Here is a 19,102-nt window from a genome sequence, read left to right on the forward strand (position 1 = left end):
TGATGATCAGTCTAGGGGAAGGAAGAGCAGAGTATAGCCCTAGCCCGACATCTTCCTGTTCCCAGTGTCTTCTGCTGGACAGGGTCACTCTCTCCCAGTGGGATACGGGTGTACATGGGCTTTGGGCTTATTAACCACTGGGTCTCCAAAACAGCTCAGTGCAGCTCCACTCCAGGCCTTAAGGGCACAGAACCACATTGAGATTCAGCAGTGCCCCACATCTGGGCTGCTGGACAAAGATAGTACTGAGCACATGAGACCAGGCAGGAGAGCCTTGGGCTTCTGGCTGCGTTTCTAATACACTTTCCTGTCACAGCTCCTCAGATTCTTCATTTGAAGACTGTATACAGTGAGGGAAGACTGAGGTTCCTTCTAGCATTAACATTTTATGAATTTGGGATTCCACTCTGGGCCTTATTTCACTCTTCTGGGAGACAGGATACCGGCCTTTAGTTTGCTCTGATGATCAACTAAATTCTCCTGTGCTTTGTGTGAAAACAAGCACATTGGACAAGAAGAGTCAGTCCTCCACGAGTGCACTGATCTTTTATTGCCCTTATACGCTAAGAAACACGACAGGCCAGAAAGACGGGTCTGCAGCCATCGTTTCTTGAATCCACTCATTTTTCACCCAGAAGATCTGAAATTTCCAACAGGCGCTCTAGACAGGTCAGTCTGTGTAGAGTCCTTTCCACACCTGCTTGTGACTATGCTGCGCTACTGATGCCTCCCCCAGCCCAGCCCCAAGATACACACTTGCACACACACACACGTCCAACAGCAGGAAGGTAGCTTGTCCGCTTCCTTCCAGGCTCCTGGCACATGGGCCGGCATCTGGTTGCACCTGTGACACAGGTTCCCTTGTGAGTGAACTGGACTGAAACCTTGCTAAGAGCCACCGGCACCCTCATTTTCTGATGGCTGCCCCTAGACCGAGGGCCAGGGCTCAGCCTCTGATTTGGGCCCTAATTGTCAGGGTGGTCTGGAGTACATACCTGGCCTTCCCTGGCGAGCCAGCCTGGTCACTGAGGTACTGCAGGAGAGAAGGAGGCCGTGTCGTTTGTGTGCTGCACCTTCCAGCACCACGTGTGTCCTACCAGATTCTGGGAGGCTGGGGGAGCAGCTCTAACAACAGAGCCCAGAAGCCAGAACCCATCTGGACGTGGCAAGGTCATTGCCCTTTCAGCCAGAGCAGCTGCTTGGGCCAGGAAGCAGAGGCCCGGCTGGTGCCCTGCCTCCTCCACCACCCCAGGCTCTGGCCCAGCGGGTTCCTCACCTCGCACCTCCAGGCGGCATTCACACTGTGCCTCGCCTTGTAAGTTGGTGGCCCTGCAGATGTAGACACCCCCGTCAAAGGGGCAGGGTTTTCTGATCTCCAGGGTCAACACTCCCTGCTTGCTGAACATGCGGAAGCGGGCATCTTCTCCCAGGTCCAGGCCATTCTTGAACCAGGAAACCTTGGGCTATAAATCAGGTAGTGAGAGAAAGAAAAACCCTCAGGTGGACAGGGGACTTAGCAGGCATGGAGAAAGAGTGGTGTTGGTGTTCCTACTCCAGGGGCTCCCCCTGGGTCCGAAACTGCCAAAGAGTGAGAATGGACAAGGAGCCAACGGTGAGCATTGAGACCCTGCTCAGGAGGAGGAACTTGGCCCCGATTCCAGAGGCAGAGAGGAAGCAGGGGCACAGGCTGGGGAGAGGACCGCTCAAGGCTGGAGCCGCTGAGCCCTGTCTCGTGGGTCTGCCTGGACCTGGGCCCGAAGTTCCCTACCTTGGGGCTACCCCGGACGGCACAGCAGAGGGTAGCATTGTAGCCGGCGATGACTGAGCGGTTCACCAGGGGGTGGGTGAAGCTTGGGGCCTCAGAAAAGTCCAGGGCCTTGTAGTTGGGTGGCTCATATGTGATGCCTGTTGGTAACAGGACTTTGTGCCAGGAGGGCCACACCAAGCCAGGCACCCCTCCTTTGCCCCCACCGCCTCCCTGCCTCCGCTCCCCCAGGTGAAAGTGAGGATACGGCACCTGGTCTGGGGATGAAGACAGGCTCCTTGGTGGTGGCAGCACTGTCGCTGGGCCCCACCATGTTATGACTGAAGACCCGGAAGTAGTAGCCATTGCCAATGATAAGCTCTGACACCACGCAGTGGGTTCGGCGGTAGTGCTCCAAGACAGTGAACCACTCCTGCAGGTGTAGAGGAAAGGGAGGGGTCTCTGGGGGCAGGTCCTACTTCCTGCGGAGGCCCTCTCTTGGGTACCCCAACGTGAAGGGAACCAGATCAGAGAGGGAGGACGAGAGGAAGGCCCATTCTCAGGCCAGGGGAAAGGCACCTGGGGCCCGGGTCTGCCTGGCCCTAGGGAGGGTATATGTGGGGCCCAGCCCCCCAGGCTCACCATGGTCTTCTTGTCAGCTTTCTGTACTGTGTAACCCAAGATCTCTGTGTTGCCATCATCTTGGGGTGGCTTCCACTCCAAAGCCACATTGAAACCCCACGTTTCTGTGACCCGAATATCCACTGGAGGACTTGGCTTGTCTGCAGAATATAGAGCCAGTTGGAACACCACAGCTCCTGATATTGCCTGGGCAAGAGCAGGGGACGCCAGGCACAAGGGGCCCCGTGGCCCGCCATCCTGGACCTGGCTGTGGCCTTCTGCAGGACTCTGGGCATCCCAGAGCAGGGGCCCCAGGACTGGAAGATGCAAAGCCCTGGGTTGGGTCCAGCTCAGGGGCAGGAAATGAGGGGGCTCAGAGGGAGGCCCCGGTGCCACACACCAATGATCTGCAGGACCAGTGTCGCCTTGTCCTCCATGTTCTCAATGCGCAGAGCCACCTGGTAGGTGCCGGAGTGGGTGCGGCGAGCAGCCCGGATGAACAGGATGGTGTCCGTAGAGCTGTTTCGGATGCTCACCTCCTCGCCGGCCAGTGGCTGCCCCTCTTTGGTCCAGGTCACCTGAGGCCGGGGCTTGCCCTGTGCGGAGGAACAGCTCACTCCCAAGCCTGGCTCTTCCTGAGGGCCGGCCACCACTGCAGCCTCGCATGCCCAGGTGAGGTCCCGGGGTGTGGCCAGCCCTGAGACATACCCCTCTGCTAGGCACGAACACCACACTGCGAGGCGGAGAAGGGGGCCAGCCCTACCTGGAAAGGAATGAGGAGGTTCACGGGCTCCCCGACCCTCCTCTGGATGGTCTGGCGTAGGTGCCTGGGCAGCTGGAGCCGTGGCCGCTCTGTGGAAACAGAGTGGGTGGCTCAGTGGGGACCAACCACGGCCCAAGGCCTGAGAAGCGCCACCAGTCCGTTCTCTCTTGAGGCAGAGCCCAGAGAGCTACAAAGAAAAATGCTGCCTCCTGGGCCCATCTCCCCACCTTTAGCTCCCCCAAACCCTAGCCGGAGCGGTGCACACAGCTCCTGCTTCCACCTGAGCCTCACCACACCGATACAAGAGGAGGCAGGGACAGAGGGGGTGAGCAATTTGTTTGCGGTCACACAGGCCAGGATACAAATCTAGGCTTTTGGATCCTATAACCCGTGCTGTTTCCACCCCAGATTCCTGCCTCTTTCCGCCTTGAGAACCAGTGCTTAAACAACTGATCCTTTTTTGGGAATAAAGGAATGGGAAGTGGATCCCAGATCAGCCAATCTGACCCCGAGTGGCCTCGCTGCTCAGTCCTGAGCACGTGGAAAATACCTGCCTGTTGAAGCTGAGAGACACAGACTAGAGCTGGGAGATGATGATATATGACCTACATGCCCCTGTTCCAGACGGGTGGGCGTGGAAAACCAAGAGGACACTTTCCGCATAGGTTTGCCCTGGGCTTGGGCATGGAGAAGGGCTCCAACCCCTCCTGCCCAGCATTTAGCTCCTCCCTCTAGTAGGGTCTCCTGGACTGTCCCAACCTCCGCTGGCACCAAGGGTCAGGGTATCGGTGGCGGGTTTTGTGACTGCACGAGGGGGCACTCACGCAGTATCTCCTGCACCGTCACAGGCTCCTTGGTGGTGACAGGGGCTCCAGGCCCTGCCACATTGTGTGCCCGCACCCGAAAGAGCAGCCGGGCCCCGGTGGGCAGGTCCTTCACCAGCATGGATGTGCGCTCTGTCAGCCCCTGCAGGGCAGGCACCCACTCTGAGCCTGAGGGTGGGGTGGGGAGGCAAGACATGGGCAGTGTCAACACTGACACCCCTCTGCCCATTGCCCACCCTCTGGTGGCTATCTGGGGCCTCCACTGCAGATAGGGAGGGCCCTGCGGGGTGACAGGCGCCTGGCCTGGGGGCCACTTTGGAGAAGAGTGCTGGCCGCGGGCCCCGGGCTGGGCAGGGGACACTCACAGCCCTCTTGGCAGTACTCCACACTGTAGCCGTCCAGGCCTCCAGCTCCCTCACGCTCCGGGGGCCGCCACTTGAGGGAGACCGTGGTATCAGAGACATCCTCCACTGCCAGGTGGGTGGGCTCACTGGGGGGCCCTGGGCAGAGAGGTCAGAGAGGGGCCTGAGTCAGACGGGGGTGGGGAGGGGGAGACTTCCTCTTTGGCTAGCTTTTAAGTATTTTAAGAAATAGGTCAGTTCCATTAAAATACATGTCTCCAGATAGGCTTAAAAACAAACAATTACAAAGGAAGGCTGTGAATAGGAAAAGACACCCAAAGAACACAAAGAGCTTAGAAGGAGCCATTTCTGTCAGATAGCATAGGAAATGCTATAATGTAATTCGAGGGAAAACTAGTCTGAAACACGGGAGTTTCACGGTGCTGTATGATTAGGTGAGTTGATGAAGAGCTGAGCAAACTGGAAGTCAGCCCCTAAACAGAGAGGACTGGACCCTTCTTCCCACAGGCACCCCCTTCCTGCCATCTCCCCAAGCCGTGCCCCCTCCCTGAGGTGGAGGGGGTGCCTGCCCCTCCCTCAGACAGCTGCCCTTGAAGGTGCGCGCATCTTAGTAGGGACAGGTGTCTTCAAGAGCCTGCCACACCCTCAGCATCTTTTCTACCTTCTCTGCTTTCATCATACAGATGAGGGACCTGAGGCTTCAGGGGGAGACAATGACTCCAGATGGCCCTCTCGGGGATGATGGAGCCGGCCCTGCGAACCGATCTCCAGCTCCTGGTCCAGGGCCATTTCCACAGACAGATGTCCCTCTGTCCCTCAGGCACCCACTGCCCTTACCTTGTTCCACATATGACAAGCCCCAGTTGAAAGGAGTGGGGAGCAGGGGACGATTAATATTTATCGGACACCTACCGCATGCCAGCTGCTCTGCCTGCATCATCTCATTTCATCCTGACAACAGTTCTCTAAAGCAGGTATCGTCATCACTCCCGCATTATAGATATGAAAAGTGAGGCTCAAGAGACGAACCAAGGGTGAGAGCGGTGCGAGTCTCAGCTCCACCCTCTACCCGCTGGGTAACCTTGAGCAAGTCGCTTAATTTCTGTGAACCTCACTTTCTTCATCTATGACATGAAGAGGATTACCCCTGACTGTTGATTAAAGACTAGGGATGTAAATGCCTAGTGTGGCGGCCGCCCTCACAAAGCAGCTGCTATTTATTATTGGGTCCGGTCGCCAGGGACAGCACCGGGGTCAGTGCCAGGCCGGGCGGGCTTACCCACGGGCATGAAGGGCTGGGAGGCGGGGCTGGGCCTAGACATGCCGATGGCGTTGACCGCGTAGACGCGCATCTCGTAAACCACGCCCTCGATCATGCGCCTCGCCTCGTGTCTCAGCTCCCGCAGCAGGTCGAAGTTCAGCCGCATCCACCGGTAGCTCTTCTTCTTCTTGCGCTCCAGGATGTAACCTGAGCAAAGGAGGCTAATGCTCCGGTCTGGCGCCCAGACACCCTCACCCCGTCTGGCCTCGGCTCTACCCGGGTGCCATCCACTCACCCAGGACTGGCTGCCCGCCGTCATAGGCGGGCGGCTCCCAATGCACCGTGCAGGAGTCCTCGCCCACGTTACTGATCTTGGGGGCTGCAGGGGCGTCCGGCACGTCTAACGGGAGTGGACCCACATCAGCCCGGCCCAGGGCCAACGTCGCTGGTCCCCTCACCACCTCAATCAAAGGCTACAGGCTCACTCCCACCCCCAGAGCCAAAGAGATCTTTCAGGAATGCAGTTCTGATCATGTCACAACCAACCTTTCATGGCTCCCCGCCATTTATATTCACCTGTGTCCTAGTCCCAATCCTCTCCATGGACCTGAGAATGTGCCCCTTGATGTTCATTGAGTGACTAAATGAGTACGTGTACGGGCCCTCCCTGGTTGGCCCTCTGTCTTCCCCTACTGGATCCTGGCTAGCCAGCCTCACCGATGACCTTGACTGTCAGGTTGACCTGGTCCTCGCCCACAGGGTTCTTCACCGTGACGGTGTAGACACCCTCGTCTTCCTTCTCTGCCCCCTCGACCGTGAAGATGCTGCGGTCCTTGGTGGTCTCCACTCGGACCCGGCCCTCGGTCTCACACAGCAGCTGGAAGGGGGGGCAGGGTGAGGGAAAGGACCCAAGTTGGACTCCAGAGGCTTCTGCAGCCTCTGGAATGGCCAGCCATTCTGAGCTGGGAAAGGAGCTCAGCTCAGGGTCCACGGGGAAGGCAAGCCTGAATGGAACCTGCATCCACACGAGCACCTTGTCCCAAAACCTTTCCTGAACACCTGCCGTGGGCAAGGCGCCAGAGCAAGGGTCTCAGGCTCTAGCTCTATCTTTGTCGTGGAATTTTAGACAATCATTTATCCTCTTTGTGCCTCAGTTTCTTTATCTGCTGAATGGGAATAACATGACCTCACAGAGCTATTGTGAGGATCCCACAAAGACCTCAGCCGGATAGAAGAACAGGGCGAGGAGGAGGAAAAGCTGCTCTGAGTGGCCCTCCAGCAGCTATTCACGCTAAAAAGTGCCAGGGAAACCCACCCCTGAGGTGGGAGGAAGCATGAAGTAACAGTCGGCTCAGCAGGATGGGAGCCAAGTTGTGGCTTATCAGGCGGGTAGCTTCCTGGAGACCCTGCCTGGGGCAGCAGCACAACTGGCCAAATGTGGCACCTTCACAGAGGCCTTGCCCAAGGGTGGATAGAGCCTCACCCCACCTTCGGCCTCGCTTACCTTCTTGTCAAACACCCACTCCTCACTGGCACCTGCATCCCCGGAGGCATCTGGGGCTGGCCCAGCAGGGGCCTTTTTCCCCTGGGAACACAGCAAGAGGGAAGGAGGGGAAAGCAGACTGGCTCAGCCTGGAGGGAATCCCTGCCAGTGCCCCCTCCCCGCCCCGTCTCTCCTTTGCCCGCCCCCACGTCTGCCTGCTTTGCCCACCTCCCTGCCAGCTGAGCCTCTGCACTCCCAGTCAGTGGGCAACTGCAGGGTGTGCCCATGTGGGGTGCGGAGTAGGTCCTAATGCTCATTGGTCTCCATGGGGAAGTGGAGGAATGATCCACAGTACCTGTGTGACTGTCTTCTGCCAAATCACAGTGGGAGCAGGGTCCCCAGAAATAGGGACATCCAGGCGTAGCTTGTTCCCAGCCACGACCACAATGGTATCCGATGTGCGACCTGGGCAGTCCAGGTGGATCTTCGGAGGTTCTGATGGGGGGAGATGGCATAGATTGGAAAAAGGGGAAGGGCCTGAGGCCCATAAAATGGGGGGAAACTGGAGGGAGCACATGCCCATTTTTTTTTCATCAATTTTATTAAGGTATAATTTACATATAATAAGATGCCAAAATTTGAGCATACAGCTCGATGAGTTTTGACAAACGTATATACCTGTGCAATCGCCACCTGATCAAGCTCTAGAACATTCTGTCACCCCAAGAAGTTCCCGGGGAGTTTGTAACATCAGGTCACCGAGTGTAATGTTTCTCAAACTGTTTCTGGGAACTTCAACATCCTGCTGGGCAGAGGGGGGAAGCTCCCAAGGCCAAATAATTTAGGAAAACCTTGGACTAAAGAAAGTTAAGCACATTTCTTTACCGCAGGTTTTTCAGAGTCTTGGCCATGGTAATAATGCACCTCCTGAATTAGTAAGATGCGGGACAGGTGTTCAGTGTTTCCCAAACTTATTGTACCATGGAACCCTTTTTAAATGGAGTATCTTGTATTAAGTGAACCCAGTTTGGAAAACACTGATCTAGAGCATGCCTCAGCCTGGACTACTCTGAAGTTAGGATTCTAAAATGCCCGACTAAAGTTTAATCTAAAAGTAGGAGAGATACTTCTAAAAATGGAAAAGATTTCATAGTAAAAGCTCACATATGTTCTGTCACCTGACAGCTCACACACAGCATCTCTTCTCACCTTTCCTGGCACCCATGAAGGAAGCACTATCAGGATCCTCATTTTAGAGATGAGGAGACTGAGGCGCGGAGAGATTATAATTGGCCCATGGTCCTGACTGGCAGGGCTAGGGCTGGGCTTCAGAGCCCCTTTCCCAGATCTTTGCTCTTCCATCTGTGAGTGGAGGGAGCCATGTTGGATGAGTGCAGAGGTGGCGCACAGGGGCCCTGAGACTCACCTTGCCTGGGCACGAAGTCGATCTTGACCTCTGCAAGATAAGGAAGAGCAGGTGACACCCGGGCAAAGGCAGGGCCCAGCGACAGAGGCCCCGGCCCACCCCGGCCACCGGCTCACCCATGAAGTGGAGCTTGGCGGACAGGTTGCAGGCAAAGCCCTCAGGCACGAAGCTGTAGTCAGCCTCGTCTGCAGGTGTGACGTCATCAATGGTCAGTTTGTGGACTCTGCAGGACAGCGGTGGTTCAGAGGGCCCCATTGGGCCACACACCCTCAGCCCCACCGGACACCCTAGCCAGGGGGCCCTTGGCCCATCCTAGCTCACTGGTGTTCTAGCGTTTTAAGTCCTTTCTTTATTTTTGAATTGTCCAGCTTCCTCACACGTTTTCAGAGGTAAGAGTATAAAAGTGTTACCTTGGCCGGGCCCTTGGAAACAGGGCAGGGGTTGGTCTCATCAACCTCCATGGCCTTAGGCCCAGCACGGGCCAGCCCAGATGCTCGGGGTGTGAGTAAGAGACTGGGAGAAAGCAAGGGCCCCTAGCCAGAGCCTGCCTCCCGTGGCCTCCTGCCCTGCCCTGGTCACCAGTGACGGGGAGGGGGCCGGGGTCTCTGAGCCCTGTCTGGCTCTCTCACTGCTCCTTCTCTGTCTCCGATGGACTCTCCTCTGCATGCTTCTGTCTCTCCATAGCTTTCTGTCTCTCTGTCTCTGTCTCTGTCCTTTTCGGTTTCTCCCTGTCTCTCTGTCTGTCTTTCTCTGTGTGTGTGCGTCTGTCTCTCTGTCTGTCTCTGTCTCAGTCTCTGCCCATCCCATATGCCTGTCCCCCATCGGCATTGGGGCCAAGCCCTGCACACTCACCGCCCAATGTGGGACACTTTTATTCGGCTGTCAGGCACCAGCTCCTTCCCATTTTTCAGCCACACGCCCCGCACGTTCTCATCTGACACCTCACACTTGAACACGGCCTGGTCCTTTGCACCCACCGTCAGGTCCGCGATGCTCTGGTACACCTCCAGCTTTTTCTCTGGGGGGCAGGGCCGAGCCAGTGAGCTAAGGAGGGACTGTGTGGGTGTGGGTGTGAATCCCTGTGGAGATCACGTGGGCATGTGAAAACACATGTGTGCATGTGTGAGTGTGACTCATGTGTGCATATGATGGCGCAGGGTACACAAGGAACCTCAAGTGTGTGTGTGTGTGTGTGTCGGGGGGGCAGTGACACTAACCAGGGCCCCCTGATTCTCTGATGACCTCTGAGATGGCCACCGCAGCATCCTATTTTACAGATTAGAAAGGTGAGGCTCAGGGCGTGAAAGTGACTTGCCCCAGGTCACACAGGCCTCGATCCTGGGTTTGCCTGATTCCCATACGTGGTTGGGGGGCTGGAGCCGAGGAGGCCCAAGGCCCTGCGGCCTTGTGTGCTCCTTCTCCTGTCCCCACGGGCCTCACCCTGCACGATGAGCTCGGCCAGCGCCTGGCCCCCACTGGTGCGCAGTGCGTAATGCCCAGCGTCCTCCAGCGTCACCTCGTTGATGATCAAGTGGTGTTTCTGGCCATCCTTCTTGAAGCGGTATTTGAAGGTCTCCTCCCGGGTCAGCTCCACCCCATCCTTCAGCCTGGCCGGCGGGTGGGCAGCAGGTGCTGTGGCCTCCTCTGGGGCTGCCCCCAGGCCTCCCAGCCCTGCCCCATGTCCCCATGTCCCAGCACTCACCATTTGACCTGGGCCCCCTCCTCAGAGACTTCGCACTCGAACTCCACTCGCTGTCCCACCATCACCAGCTGGTCCTCCAGGGGCCGCGTGATCAGCACCGGGGGCTCTGCCACGGCAAGGAGGGTGTGACGGGCAGGCCCCTCTGTGGCCCTCCCGTCCCGGGGCCCCCAGCCCACCTTTCACGAAGAGCTCGGTGCTGCACTTCTCGCCGCCCACCACGCACTGGTAGGCCGCGTCATCCGCCAGCGAGCACTGGCTGATGGTCAGGGTACGCTTGGCGCCATTGGACTCGAAGATGTACCTGGGCAGGGGCCACAGAGCAGCGGTGGAAGAGCCATGGAGTCACCTCCCGGTGCTCCATCAAACCCTCCCCCGGTCAGGCCCCCCCGTGCCCCCACCCCAGCCCTTCCAGAAGCTGGATCTTACTTGCTGTGGAACAGAAGAGGCCATTAGAGTATCCCCGGTGGGAGGAAGTGAGACCCAGAGGAAAAGAGCGAGGAAGAGAGACGGGCAGAAACAGAAAGATGGGAAGTTAGACCCAGGGAGAGAGAAATGGAGGGAGATGGAGAGACGGGTACCGAGAGACAGAGACAGAGAACACCGGTGGAGAGAGAGCAGGGCTGGGAGCAGCCCTCTCTCCTGAGGCCCCTCCCCACACCCCTAGCCCCCCTCACCCCACCCCGCTTCACCCCCTGGCCGCACCTGCCACTCATCTGGATCTCCTGTCCATTCTTAAGCCATTTGACCTCGGCGTCGGGGTCTGCCAGCTCCACACTCAGCCGGATCTTGTGGCCCTTGCTCACCTGGTAGGCGGGCTCCAGCTTCTTCTGAAAGGCTGAGTGCCACCCCTCAGCCTCGCCTCCCTGCCGCCCCTGCCCTCCCGCCCCCAGCCTGGTCTCGCACCAGCGCAGAAGGTTCGCACCCCAGGGCGACCGGCAGAGGGCCAGGGTCCTGCCTCCCCCTTCTCTCTCTGGGCCTCCACTGGGACTGTGTATTTCTGTCTGTTCTACGTGTCTGCCGTCTCCATGTCTCTCTCTTTGTCCAACCATCTTCTTTGGGGTCTTCTCCACGTGCTCAGCTCAGGGACAGGGTTAGGGGCTTCCAGAATGACAGAAGCTTGTCAGGAGAACAAGTGAAGGAACCAGCGGAGCTGCTCTACCTCTGGACTCTGTCTGAACAGCATTTGCACTCCGGTATTGGCACGCCAGCTGCCCCCACCTAGCCGGCAGGCGAGGCCCCTGCTTTCCCAGCTCGCTGTGCAGGAGGCCGACATCCGCCCTGCCAAAACCTTGGTGGGGAAGGGCTGGCCCGAGCCCCCTCCTATGGCCTGCCTTGGGGTAAGGGGGCTGGCTAGCCTTGGCCTGCCTGTTTTGTTTTGTTCTGTTTGCCTGTGAGGAAGACTTGACCCCAGGCTTGACCCTTTTCCCAGCTGTGGGTCTTTGGCCTAAACTGGCTTCTTCCCTTTTTCTCGTGTTGCAAGGGTTAAGCAGGTTTTTCTTTTTAAGGGCAGGTGGGGGAAGAAGGGATCACCTGGTCTTTACCAGCTGAGGAGGGCTAACCTGTGCTCAGTCCTTTTCCTCAAGGTGTCTCTGGGCTAACCTTTGCCCTTCTCTTTTTTCTGTGTGGAAATCGCTAACCTGGGCGCTCCTGTTTTTTCTCTGTTTGGTTGGTTGGGTTTTTTTTCCTACACAAGAGTGGGGTTAACGTGCGCTCTTGTCCCTTGCAGGGCTAAGCGGCACCCTCTGTCTCCGCGCGCGCGGCGGGGTTGGCGGGGCCGCGGCCCCTCGGTCTGCGCGGAGGGAGGGCAAACCTGTGCTCTTCTTCTCGTCGCGCTTCATGCCCTTGAGCCGCTTGAGCATGCCGCGCAGGTCCGTGACGCCGTGCTGGAAGGCGATGCGCTCGTACTCCGACGCGGGCGCCTGCCGCAGGATCTCCCACACGTCCTCCTCGGCCGGAGCCTCCAGCTTCGAGTCCCTGTGCCCCGCAGTCCGCGAGGAGAGGCCTCAGGGGACGCCGCGTGGCCAGGGGCAGGACTGCAGACCCCTCCCCTAGCGCGGGGCTTCTTGGGGCCAAGACCAAGGGGTCGTAGCTGCCGCGGCCGCTCTGCCCCTTCCCTTCTGGTGGGGCAGCTTGAGCCTGCGGGAGTGTCCGCCAGTTCCAGGGGTCCAGGGGGCTTAAGGCTCAGTGTGGGGGCTGGGGCTAGGAAGGGGTTCTTGATGGAAGTAAGGGTGACACGGGTGCTGGGCGTCACAGGGCACTCACCGCGGGGTCCGGAAACTGCTGCTCCAGGTGGGGCAGAAAGGCAGGGGACCCGTTAGAGGAGTGGTCTACTGCCCCGAAGACGCGGGGTTGGCGCCCATGGCCCTCCCGCCTCCCGCCTCCCTGCGCTCACGCCCTTCCGCTTCTCCTTGTTTACTCCTCCTGAGCTCTGGCAGGTGGGTATCAGCACCTCACCCAGGTCTGTCTGATGACCAGCCTCATCCATCTCTCACCCACTGTGGTGGGGATGGGGACGGGATCCTGCTAGCATCCTGCCCCCCCAAAACACCCGACCCCAATGCTTACTTACTCTCTGGGCCACAGCAGCATCAGCCGTAATGCAGGGTCCAGGGGGGAAAGGGAGGGAGGGGGCACAGAGGACATGAGTCAGCTGGGCTGAGCTGGGCGAGCAATTCCTGGGGCTCCAGGGCCCTCTCCTAGCATCTTCTGGGTCCCCGAAACCTACTGAGGTGAGCTATTGCAGACTCGAGTGTGGGGTGGTCATGGGGGAACGCTGCGAGGATGTTCGTTCACAGGACATAATATCTACAGAGCCCTCTGACTCTTCCCAGCACCAGGATTGTTCCACTTGACCGACAATGAAACCAGCTCAGAGGCGCATGACCCGCTCAGCGACACACAGCTGCAAAGCCGCAGTGCCAGGATTTTTAAACTGGGTCTTGCCACCTTCCCTGGGAGCTGCTACCCGGGGACTCACCTCTTCTTCAGCAGTGAACTGAAGTCCAGAATCCCGGCATCCTCGTGGCTGTCACTGTGGAAAGGAATCCCCAGTGAGGTTGAAGCAGAGCCCACTAGAAGGGGCTGGGAGCAGGTAGTGGTAGGGGTAGAGTGACAGCAAGGGACACTGGCCAGATGGCGGCTCTTTGCCTGTCTCAGACGCCTAGGGTCTGTGTACAGTGCATGTAGGGCTGAGGGAGGGGTACCTGATCCGACGACCGCCTCCGGCCAGGCTCCTGTGGGGGTTAGAACCAGTTCCTCAGCTGCCCAGGGAGCTTGCTCTCCCCTACACCCATCAACTTCAACCCTGACCCCCACAGCACCCCAGCCCTGATCCCGGCAGCACCCAGCCCTGACCCTGAGGCTGGCCACCCCTAGGACCCCAGGAGACATGGCCACTCACGTGCGGCGGAAAGCTGATCGGAGGTCCAGGTCTCCAGGGCCAATGGCCTCTGGGTTCAAAGAGGGAGATGAAACAGGGAAGGGGACTTCAGAGGGAACCATCCCAGGATCCCTGCCCTGGGTTCTGGTATCACAGACCTGCCCATCCCTGACCCCTTGGGAGTGGGCACCTGCCCCCGGACCCCACATCCTGAGCCTTGCCAGGGTCAAGTTATCAGGGAGGGGGACAGGTAATCTTAGAGGTGGTTGATCATCCACTCATCTCTCAGTTTACCCGTTCACCTGTGCCAGGAGCCTGGTACACCAAGATAAGACCCAAACAAGATCTAGACGTGGCTGTCACCCCACTCCAGCCCTAGAAGCCTCCATGGATTTCTTTCATGCCCCTGGATGAGCAGCTTAGGGCATGTGGCCAGCAGTTGTCTGGCCAGGACTAGGCATCCTCCTTAGCATTGGGAAGTGGAGGCAGGTGCGGGGGACAGGACCCATGGGGAGCCCGAGCTCAGGCCAGAGGCCAGGGCACGCTCCTCACCGTGGACTGTGAGATTGAAGTTGCAGCTGTCGAATTTGTCCTTGGTGGACACCTCACAGCGGTAGCCACCAGCAAATGTGGCCTGGGCATCTGAGATGTGCAGCTCGAACAGGTAGATCTATGGGGGTGAGGTGCCAGGGGAGATAGGGGCTAGAAGACGAGGCCCTTCACCCCTAAAGGAGACTGGGGGTGGCTAATGGCCACCACCCTTCTCACACTTCAGGGTTTAGTTAACCCATAGTTTTGTGTAACTAGCAAAAGGAACCTCTTCTCAAGACATGCCACTGCCATCTGTTGGCATAAGGTGGTGATAAAATATAAACCTGTGATGGCTATAAGGCAGATGGCATTCACTTCAGACGAGGCACTTTTGTGCAGTGCACAGCGCATGCAACTGAACGTGTCAGCCCTGCCCTGCCAGAGGCCACCTGGCCTGGGCCAGAAAGAGTGGGAGAGTGTGAGGCTGCAAGTCAAGGCACAGGTTCTCGGCCTGGCTCTGAGTGACCTCAGACCAGCAACGACAAACTCGCAAGCTTCGATTTCCTCGTCTTTATGATGGATTGTTCTGGTTGGCCACTGAGGCCATTAGCTCTGATACCCATCCATCCAGGGGCTGTTCACCCTCCCTGGCTAGTGCTCCCCATGCTTCACCATGTGAAGCTCCCTGGGACCCCAAGTCTTATTATGCCCCCTTGAGACTTTCTTGCCCTGCAAGCTCTGCATGTCTCACAGGTCCCCTGGGCCTCCCCATAACCCTCCTTTGAGCTGCCCCATGCTCCTCGTGTGCACTCGGCTCCCCAACCTACTTCCCAAGCACCCTGGCCCCTTCTTTGCACCCTCCATGTGCCTCCAGTGTCATGGTGCCCCCCCCCATGCCTCCCAGGGCTCTCAGGACCCTTTACATGTGTCCGCATGACCCCTGTGCCCCCGGGCTTCTGTGCCCTGCAGGCCCCACCTTGCTGGCCCGGTCGTAGCTGTCATGCAGCTGCAGGTGTTGGCCCACCTTGCTGCTCAGGTCCACCCACTTGCCCTTGAACCATTTGACCATGGGTGGTTTCAGAAGGCTGGCCCCAGCCACTTGGGCTGAGAAGGTGATGCTGCCTCCTGCAAGAGAGGGTGTCGGGATGGGCTTGGGGATGCCCTGACGCCTCCCACCCGCCCCCACACCTTTGGCTGTATCGGCTCCACACTCACCCACAGTCACCTCGCCATCCTGCGGCCGTGTCACAAAGAGGCCGATTGGGTCATCGGCGGCACCATGGCCATTGGGGACTGCTGAACTTGATCCTGTGAGCAGAGACCTTTGAGACCTGCCCTGGGACATTCCCATTCGCTGACCCTGGCTTTCCCGCCCAGCCCCTCTCACCTTCCGGACCTGAGGAGCCTCCTTCTACCTCAGTGGCTGAGGCCACGGCTTCTCCGGGAACTCCGGGAGCCTCGGGGGCAGCGGGGGCAGGAGCGGGGCCTGGCACAGGCTCCACCTTCTCTGCTGGGATCATTGGGGCATCATGGAGCAGCTTCTAAACAGAGACCCCTCCTGTCCCTGGTCCCTCCTCAGTCTTTATCGACTCATTAAATACCGCAGTGTGTGGAGAGCTTCACCTGGTCCCTCTCTTCTCACTCACCCATGACCCCATCTGTCCCCTAAATTCTCTCCCTTTTCTGCCCACCACCTCTATGAGCTCATGCACCCACTCCTCTCCTTTGCCCCCACCTCTCCTGAGGGTCACACCTAAGAATACACACTGTCTACGAGGCATCTCGCTTGGATGAAGATTCCAAAAGCCCTCCTCTTGTCTCATCCCCCAGGAGCCTGTCAGAGGTGGCTCATGCTGAGCTGGGGAGCCAGCCTGCATTTCGCCTTCTCCTGCCCTCACAGACCGTCTGTGCCCACACCCCCGTGAGTCTGCCCTGACCAGCTTTGAAGTACATCGTTCCTCCCCTTTCCCAGGCTCTGGCCTTGGTCCAGGCCCCAGGCTGGGCGGGGCTCCCTCCACCCCGCAGCTCCCAGGACTTCCCTGGCAGCACACAACACGCCGGCTGTGTGTGGGTGTCCAGTGGGAGGACAGGGTCATGTCTTGTTCAGCTCTGAATTTCCCCCACCTCCACAATGTCTGGAACGAGCCAGAGAACCACATGGGGGCACTCAGAGAGCTCTCGCTGCAGGAAAGGGGGCTTTCCTGGCAGAGGGCACAGCCAAAGCAAACGCAAGAAAGTGGGAAAGCACCTCCTACGCCCCGGGTGATGGAGGGCTGGCGGGGCTGTCCCTGAACCCAGAAGCTCAAACCCTAGGGAAGACTGACCAGGGCCTTACCTGCTTCTATGACCTTGAGGTCAAACTTGACCTTGGAGGAGCCAGCGATGACTGCGTAAGACCCCTGATCAGCGGGGCGCACGTCCCGCACCGTCAGCGTGTGCCGCGTGCCTTCGGCTGCCAGGCCGAACTTGTCGCTGGCGCTGATGTCACTGCCCCCTCGTTGCCAGCGCACTTTCACTCCTGCCCGCTCCGTCTCGGCCTCGAACACTGCAGGGCTGCCAGCGGCCACCTCTGCTGACCGTGGCTTCTTGCTGAAGGCTGAGCCTGAGGGGCCAATGGAGGCGGTAGGGGCCCTTGGCTTGCCCACGCACCCCACGCCTGCAGCCCCTCTTATTAAATGTGATGACGACCCCTTTAATGCATCACCTTAGTTAATATTCCAATAGCTCTAGGAGAGAGGTGCAATTATTATGCCCATTTCTCATGTGAGGACACCAAAGACAAGAGAAGCGACTTACCAACATCACACAGCCAGCCGGCGTGAGAGCCTAACCTCCAAACAAGACTTTGGCTAAGTGCATCCCTGGGTACCATCCCCAGGGAAACCAATGATGAGCCCAGCTGCTCCCCCACACCATCTGGGGCCCTTGGCAAGGAACAGGTACTCTGCCTACTCGGATGTGGCTAAATTTGTCCTCCAAGGGCCTCAGGCTGAGAATCGGCAATTGAGATAAAGCTGGCCTGGGAGGGGGCTGGGGGCTGGGGGGCTGGATCCGTGCCCTGGACAGCCTTGATAAGGATGCAGGTCAGGACCAGGACCCTGTGGTCCTGTGAAAGGCTGTGACTTTCTCTGCCCTTGGCCACGGCTCAGGGCCCTCTTGACCGTCCTCTCCCAGAGCAGAGTATGCATTACCTCAATGTGGGGCCACGCCTGGTGTGGGGGCCGCAGGCGGGCAGGCTCATAAAGCAGAGACTCTCAGAGCTAGAAGGAACCAACCCAACTCCTCCTTGTATAGATGGGGAAACTGAGCCCCAGCGCGGGGTGGGACTTGTCCAGGAGCATTCGGTGAGCCTGGGTGCCTGCCTGCAGCGGCCTTTCCCCAAAAGGCAAGCCAGGCCTAACCTTGCCGCAGAAGACAGAGGTTGGGGCAGGGAAGGGTCCTTCTGTCTCCTGAGAGTGAGGGGGTGACCCCAGGAGCCTCCTGCCTTGGCTCCCTCCCCTCTGTGCGCCAGGCCCTGGTTCACCCTCACTCTCATCAGAAGGATGGGAAGGAGAAACTGAGAGCCAGAAAAGGACCCAGGAGGACAGTCCCCTCTCAGGAACTTGACCCCAGTCCTGCTCCCCGCCAATTGTAGATGCCCCCAGCCCTCTGTGCCCCACACTCAGCCCGACCCCAGACCCGGAGCTACCTGGTTTCTTCCCCGGCTCAGGCATCTCGATAGAGGTCACACCAGGAACTGAGCAGACACAGGCCACCCACAGAGGATCTGAGCAGGGACCCGTCCCCACACTATATAAGGGGCGCTCCCCCTCCCCAGGCCCTCCTTATCTGCCTCCTTCCCAGCTACCTGCTAAATATAGACAAATTCCAGAGAGTGAGTTTCTCTCCAGGAGAAGGTGGGGCCGCGTTGTTCCTGGTTGGGCCCTGTTCCTACCGCCGCCAGCCCAGTATGATGGCTTCTGCCTTCCCAACCTTCAGTGAACCTCAGGGGTACCCCAAACCCTGTCTATGTATGTCCGCCTGACGGGAAAATTATGCAGTGGGAGTGTGCTGGGCCCATGAGCCTGAAGCATCCTCGCTGGGCGGTGTGGTCACAGCACACAGCCTTGAGTCCTGGCGCTGCCACTCCCTCAACTTCCCAGTGCCTTAGTTTCCTCATCTGTAAAGTGGGGTTACTGATAGCAGCGCCCACCACGTAGGATTGTTCCATGAATGAAGCAGGTTTACCGATAAAAATGCTAGAGCAGCGTTGGGCATGCAGAAAACGCTGAAGGAATGTTTGCTTTTATTAGTTGGTCCCTAGTTTCGCAGCTCTCAAGAACCTAGGCTGGCTTCCTGGGTGTGCTCAGTCCAGGGCCGCGTGGGAAGGAGACAACAGTGAGGCCGACATCCCCCAAGGGGAAGGGCTGGGTGATCCAGCAGGGGAGGGCTTGGGGATAAATCTCTAAAAGCACCCCAAAGTGAAAGAGCTGGCGTTTGGCCAAAGTCACAAGGATTCACGCAAAAATTACTGTTAGAATGTTCCAAATCCCCTCACGCCCCACTTCGAACTTTCCTCTGCGACCTCTGTCCCCTGTAACAGACCCCCTTGCTCATCCCCCTCACATCAGGGGCATCAGCTGCTACCCGGAAAAAAAGCGAATCACAGATGACACACTCCAAGCGAGACCCGCTATCAAGAAAGGTCATTTGTTACCCATGGTCGAGAAGACACAATTCTCCTCTCCTTAGTACCTGGTCTTCCTAGGTACTAACCAAGGTAATATCCAAGTACTAACCAGGCCTGACTCTTCTTGGCTTCTGAGATCAGACAAGATCGGGCACGTTTAGGGCGGCATGACCGTAGACCTGCACCTTCTTTAAGAGAGGACTGTGCGCCACTGACCTGCTCTCCGGGGTCTCTCTACCTAAGGAACGTCACGATTGGGCTTCCATGAGCCAGAGCCCTTGGGATGAGGAGGTGTGTGGGGTATGGCCCAACACTAGTAGCCCCGAGTCTGGGTTCT

The 19,102-nt window shown here is 58.3% G+C and overlaps 1 protein-coding gene across 6 annotated transcripts; it reads right to left on the reverse strand.

The window, feature by feature from the left end:
* Positions 1-519: 519 nt before the first annotated feature.
* On the reverse strand, positions 520-17,899 carry MYBPC3 (myosin binding protein C3). Of its 6 annotated transcripts, none has more exons than XM_036220849.1 (35): positions 17,785-17,899; positions 16,432-16,698; positions 15,484-15,603; positions 15,312-15,404; positions 15,073-15,221; positions 14,118-14,235; positions 13,587-13,635; positions 13,390-13,419; positions 13,164-13,217; positions 12,756-12,758; positions 12,449-12,466; positions 11,997-12,160; positions 10,889-11,021; positions 10,613-10,615; positions 10,363-10,487; positions 10,187-10,292; positions 9,925-10,091; positions 9,337-9,502; positions 8,601-8,707; positions 8,485-8,514; positions 7,414-7,553; positions 7,080-7,160; positions 6,293-6,452; positions 5,871-5,975; positions 5,594-5,782; positions 4,318-4,452; positions 3,953-4,120; positions 3,129-3,217; positions 2,766-2,961; positions 2,387-2,526; positions 2,018-2,177; positions 1,769-1,905; positions 1,277-1,463; positions 996-1,033; positions 520-844 (listed from the first exon to the last, which is right to left on the reverse strand). In XM_036220849.1, exons 1-34 carry the CDS (start codon positions 17,807-17,809, stop codon positions 1,023-1,025), a joined length of 3,825 nt encoding a protein of 1,274 aa, XP_036076742.1. In that variant the 5' UTR covers positions 17,810-17,899; the 3' UTR covers positions 520-844; positions 996-1,022. The 6 variants fall into 6 exon arrangements, with proteins under 6 accessions (XP_036076742.1, XP_036076743.1, XP_036076741.1 ...); XM_036220850.1 differs by having other exon boundaries at positions 15,493-15,606; XM_036220848.1 differs by having other exon boundaries at positions 15,484-15,606.
* Between the last annotated feature and the right edge of the window lie 1,203 nt (positions 17,900-19,102).

The sequence above is a fragment of the Rousettus aegyptiacus genome, unplaced genomic scaffold, assembly GCF_014176215.1.
Source record: "Rousettus aegyptiacus isolate mRouAeg1 unplaced genomic scaffold, mRouAeg1.p scaffold_m13_p_5, whole genome shotgun sequence".
Taxonomy (NCBI): Eukaryota; Metazoa; Chordata; class Mammalia; order Chiroptera; family Pteropodidae; genus Rousettus; species Rousettus aegyptiacus.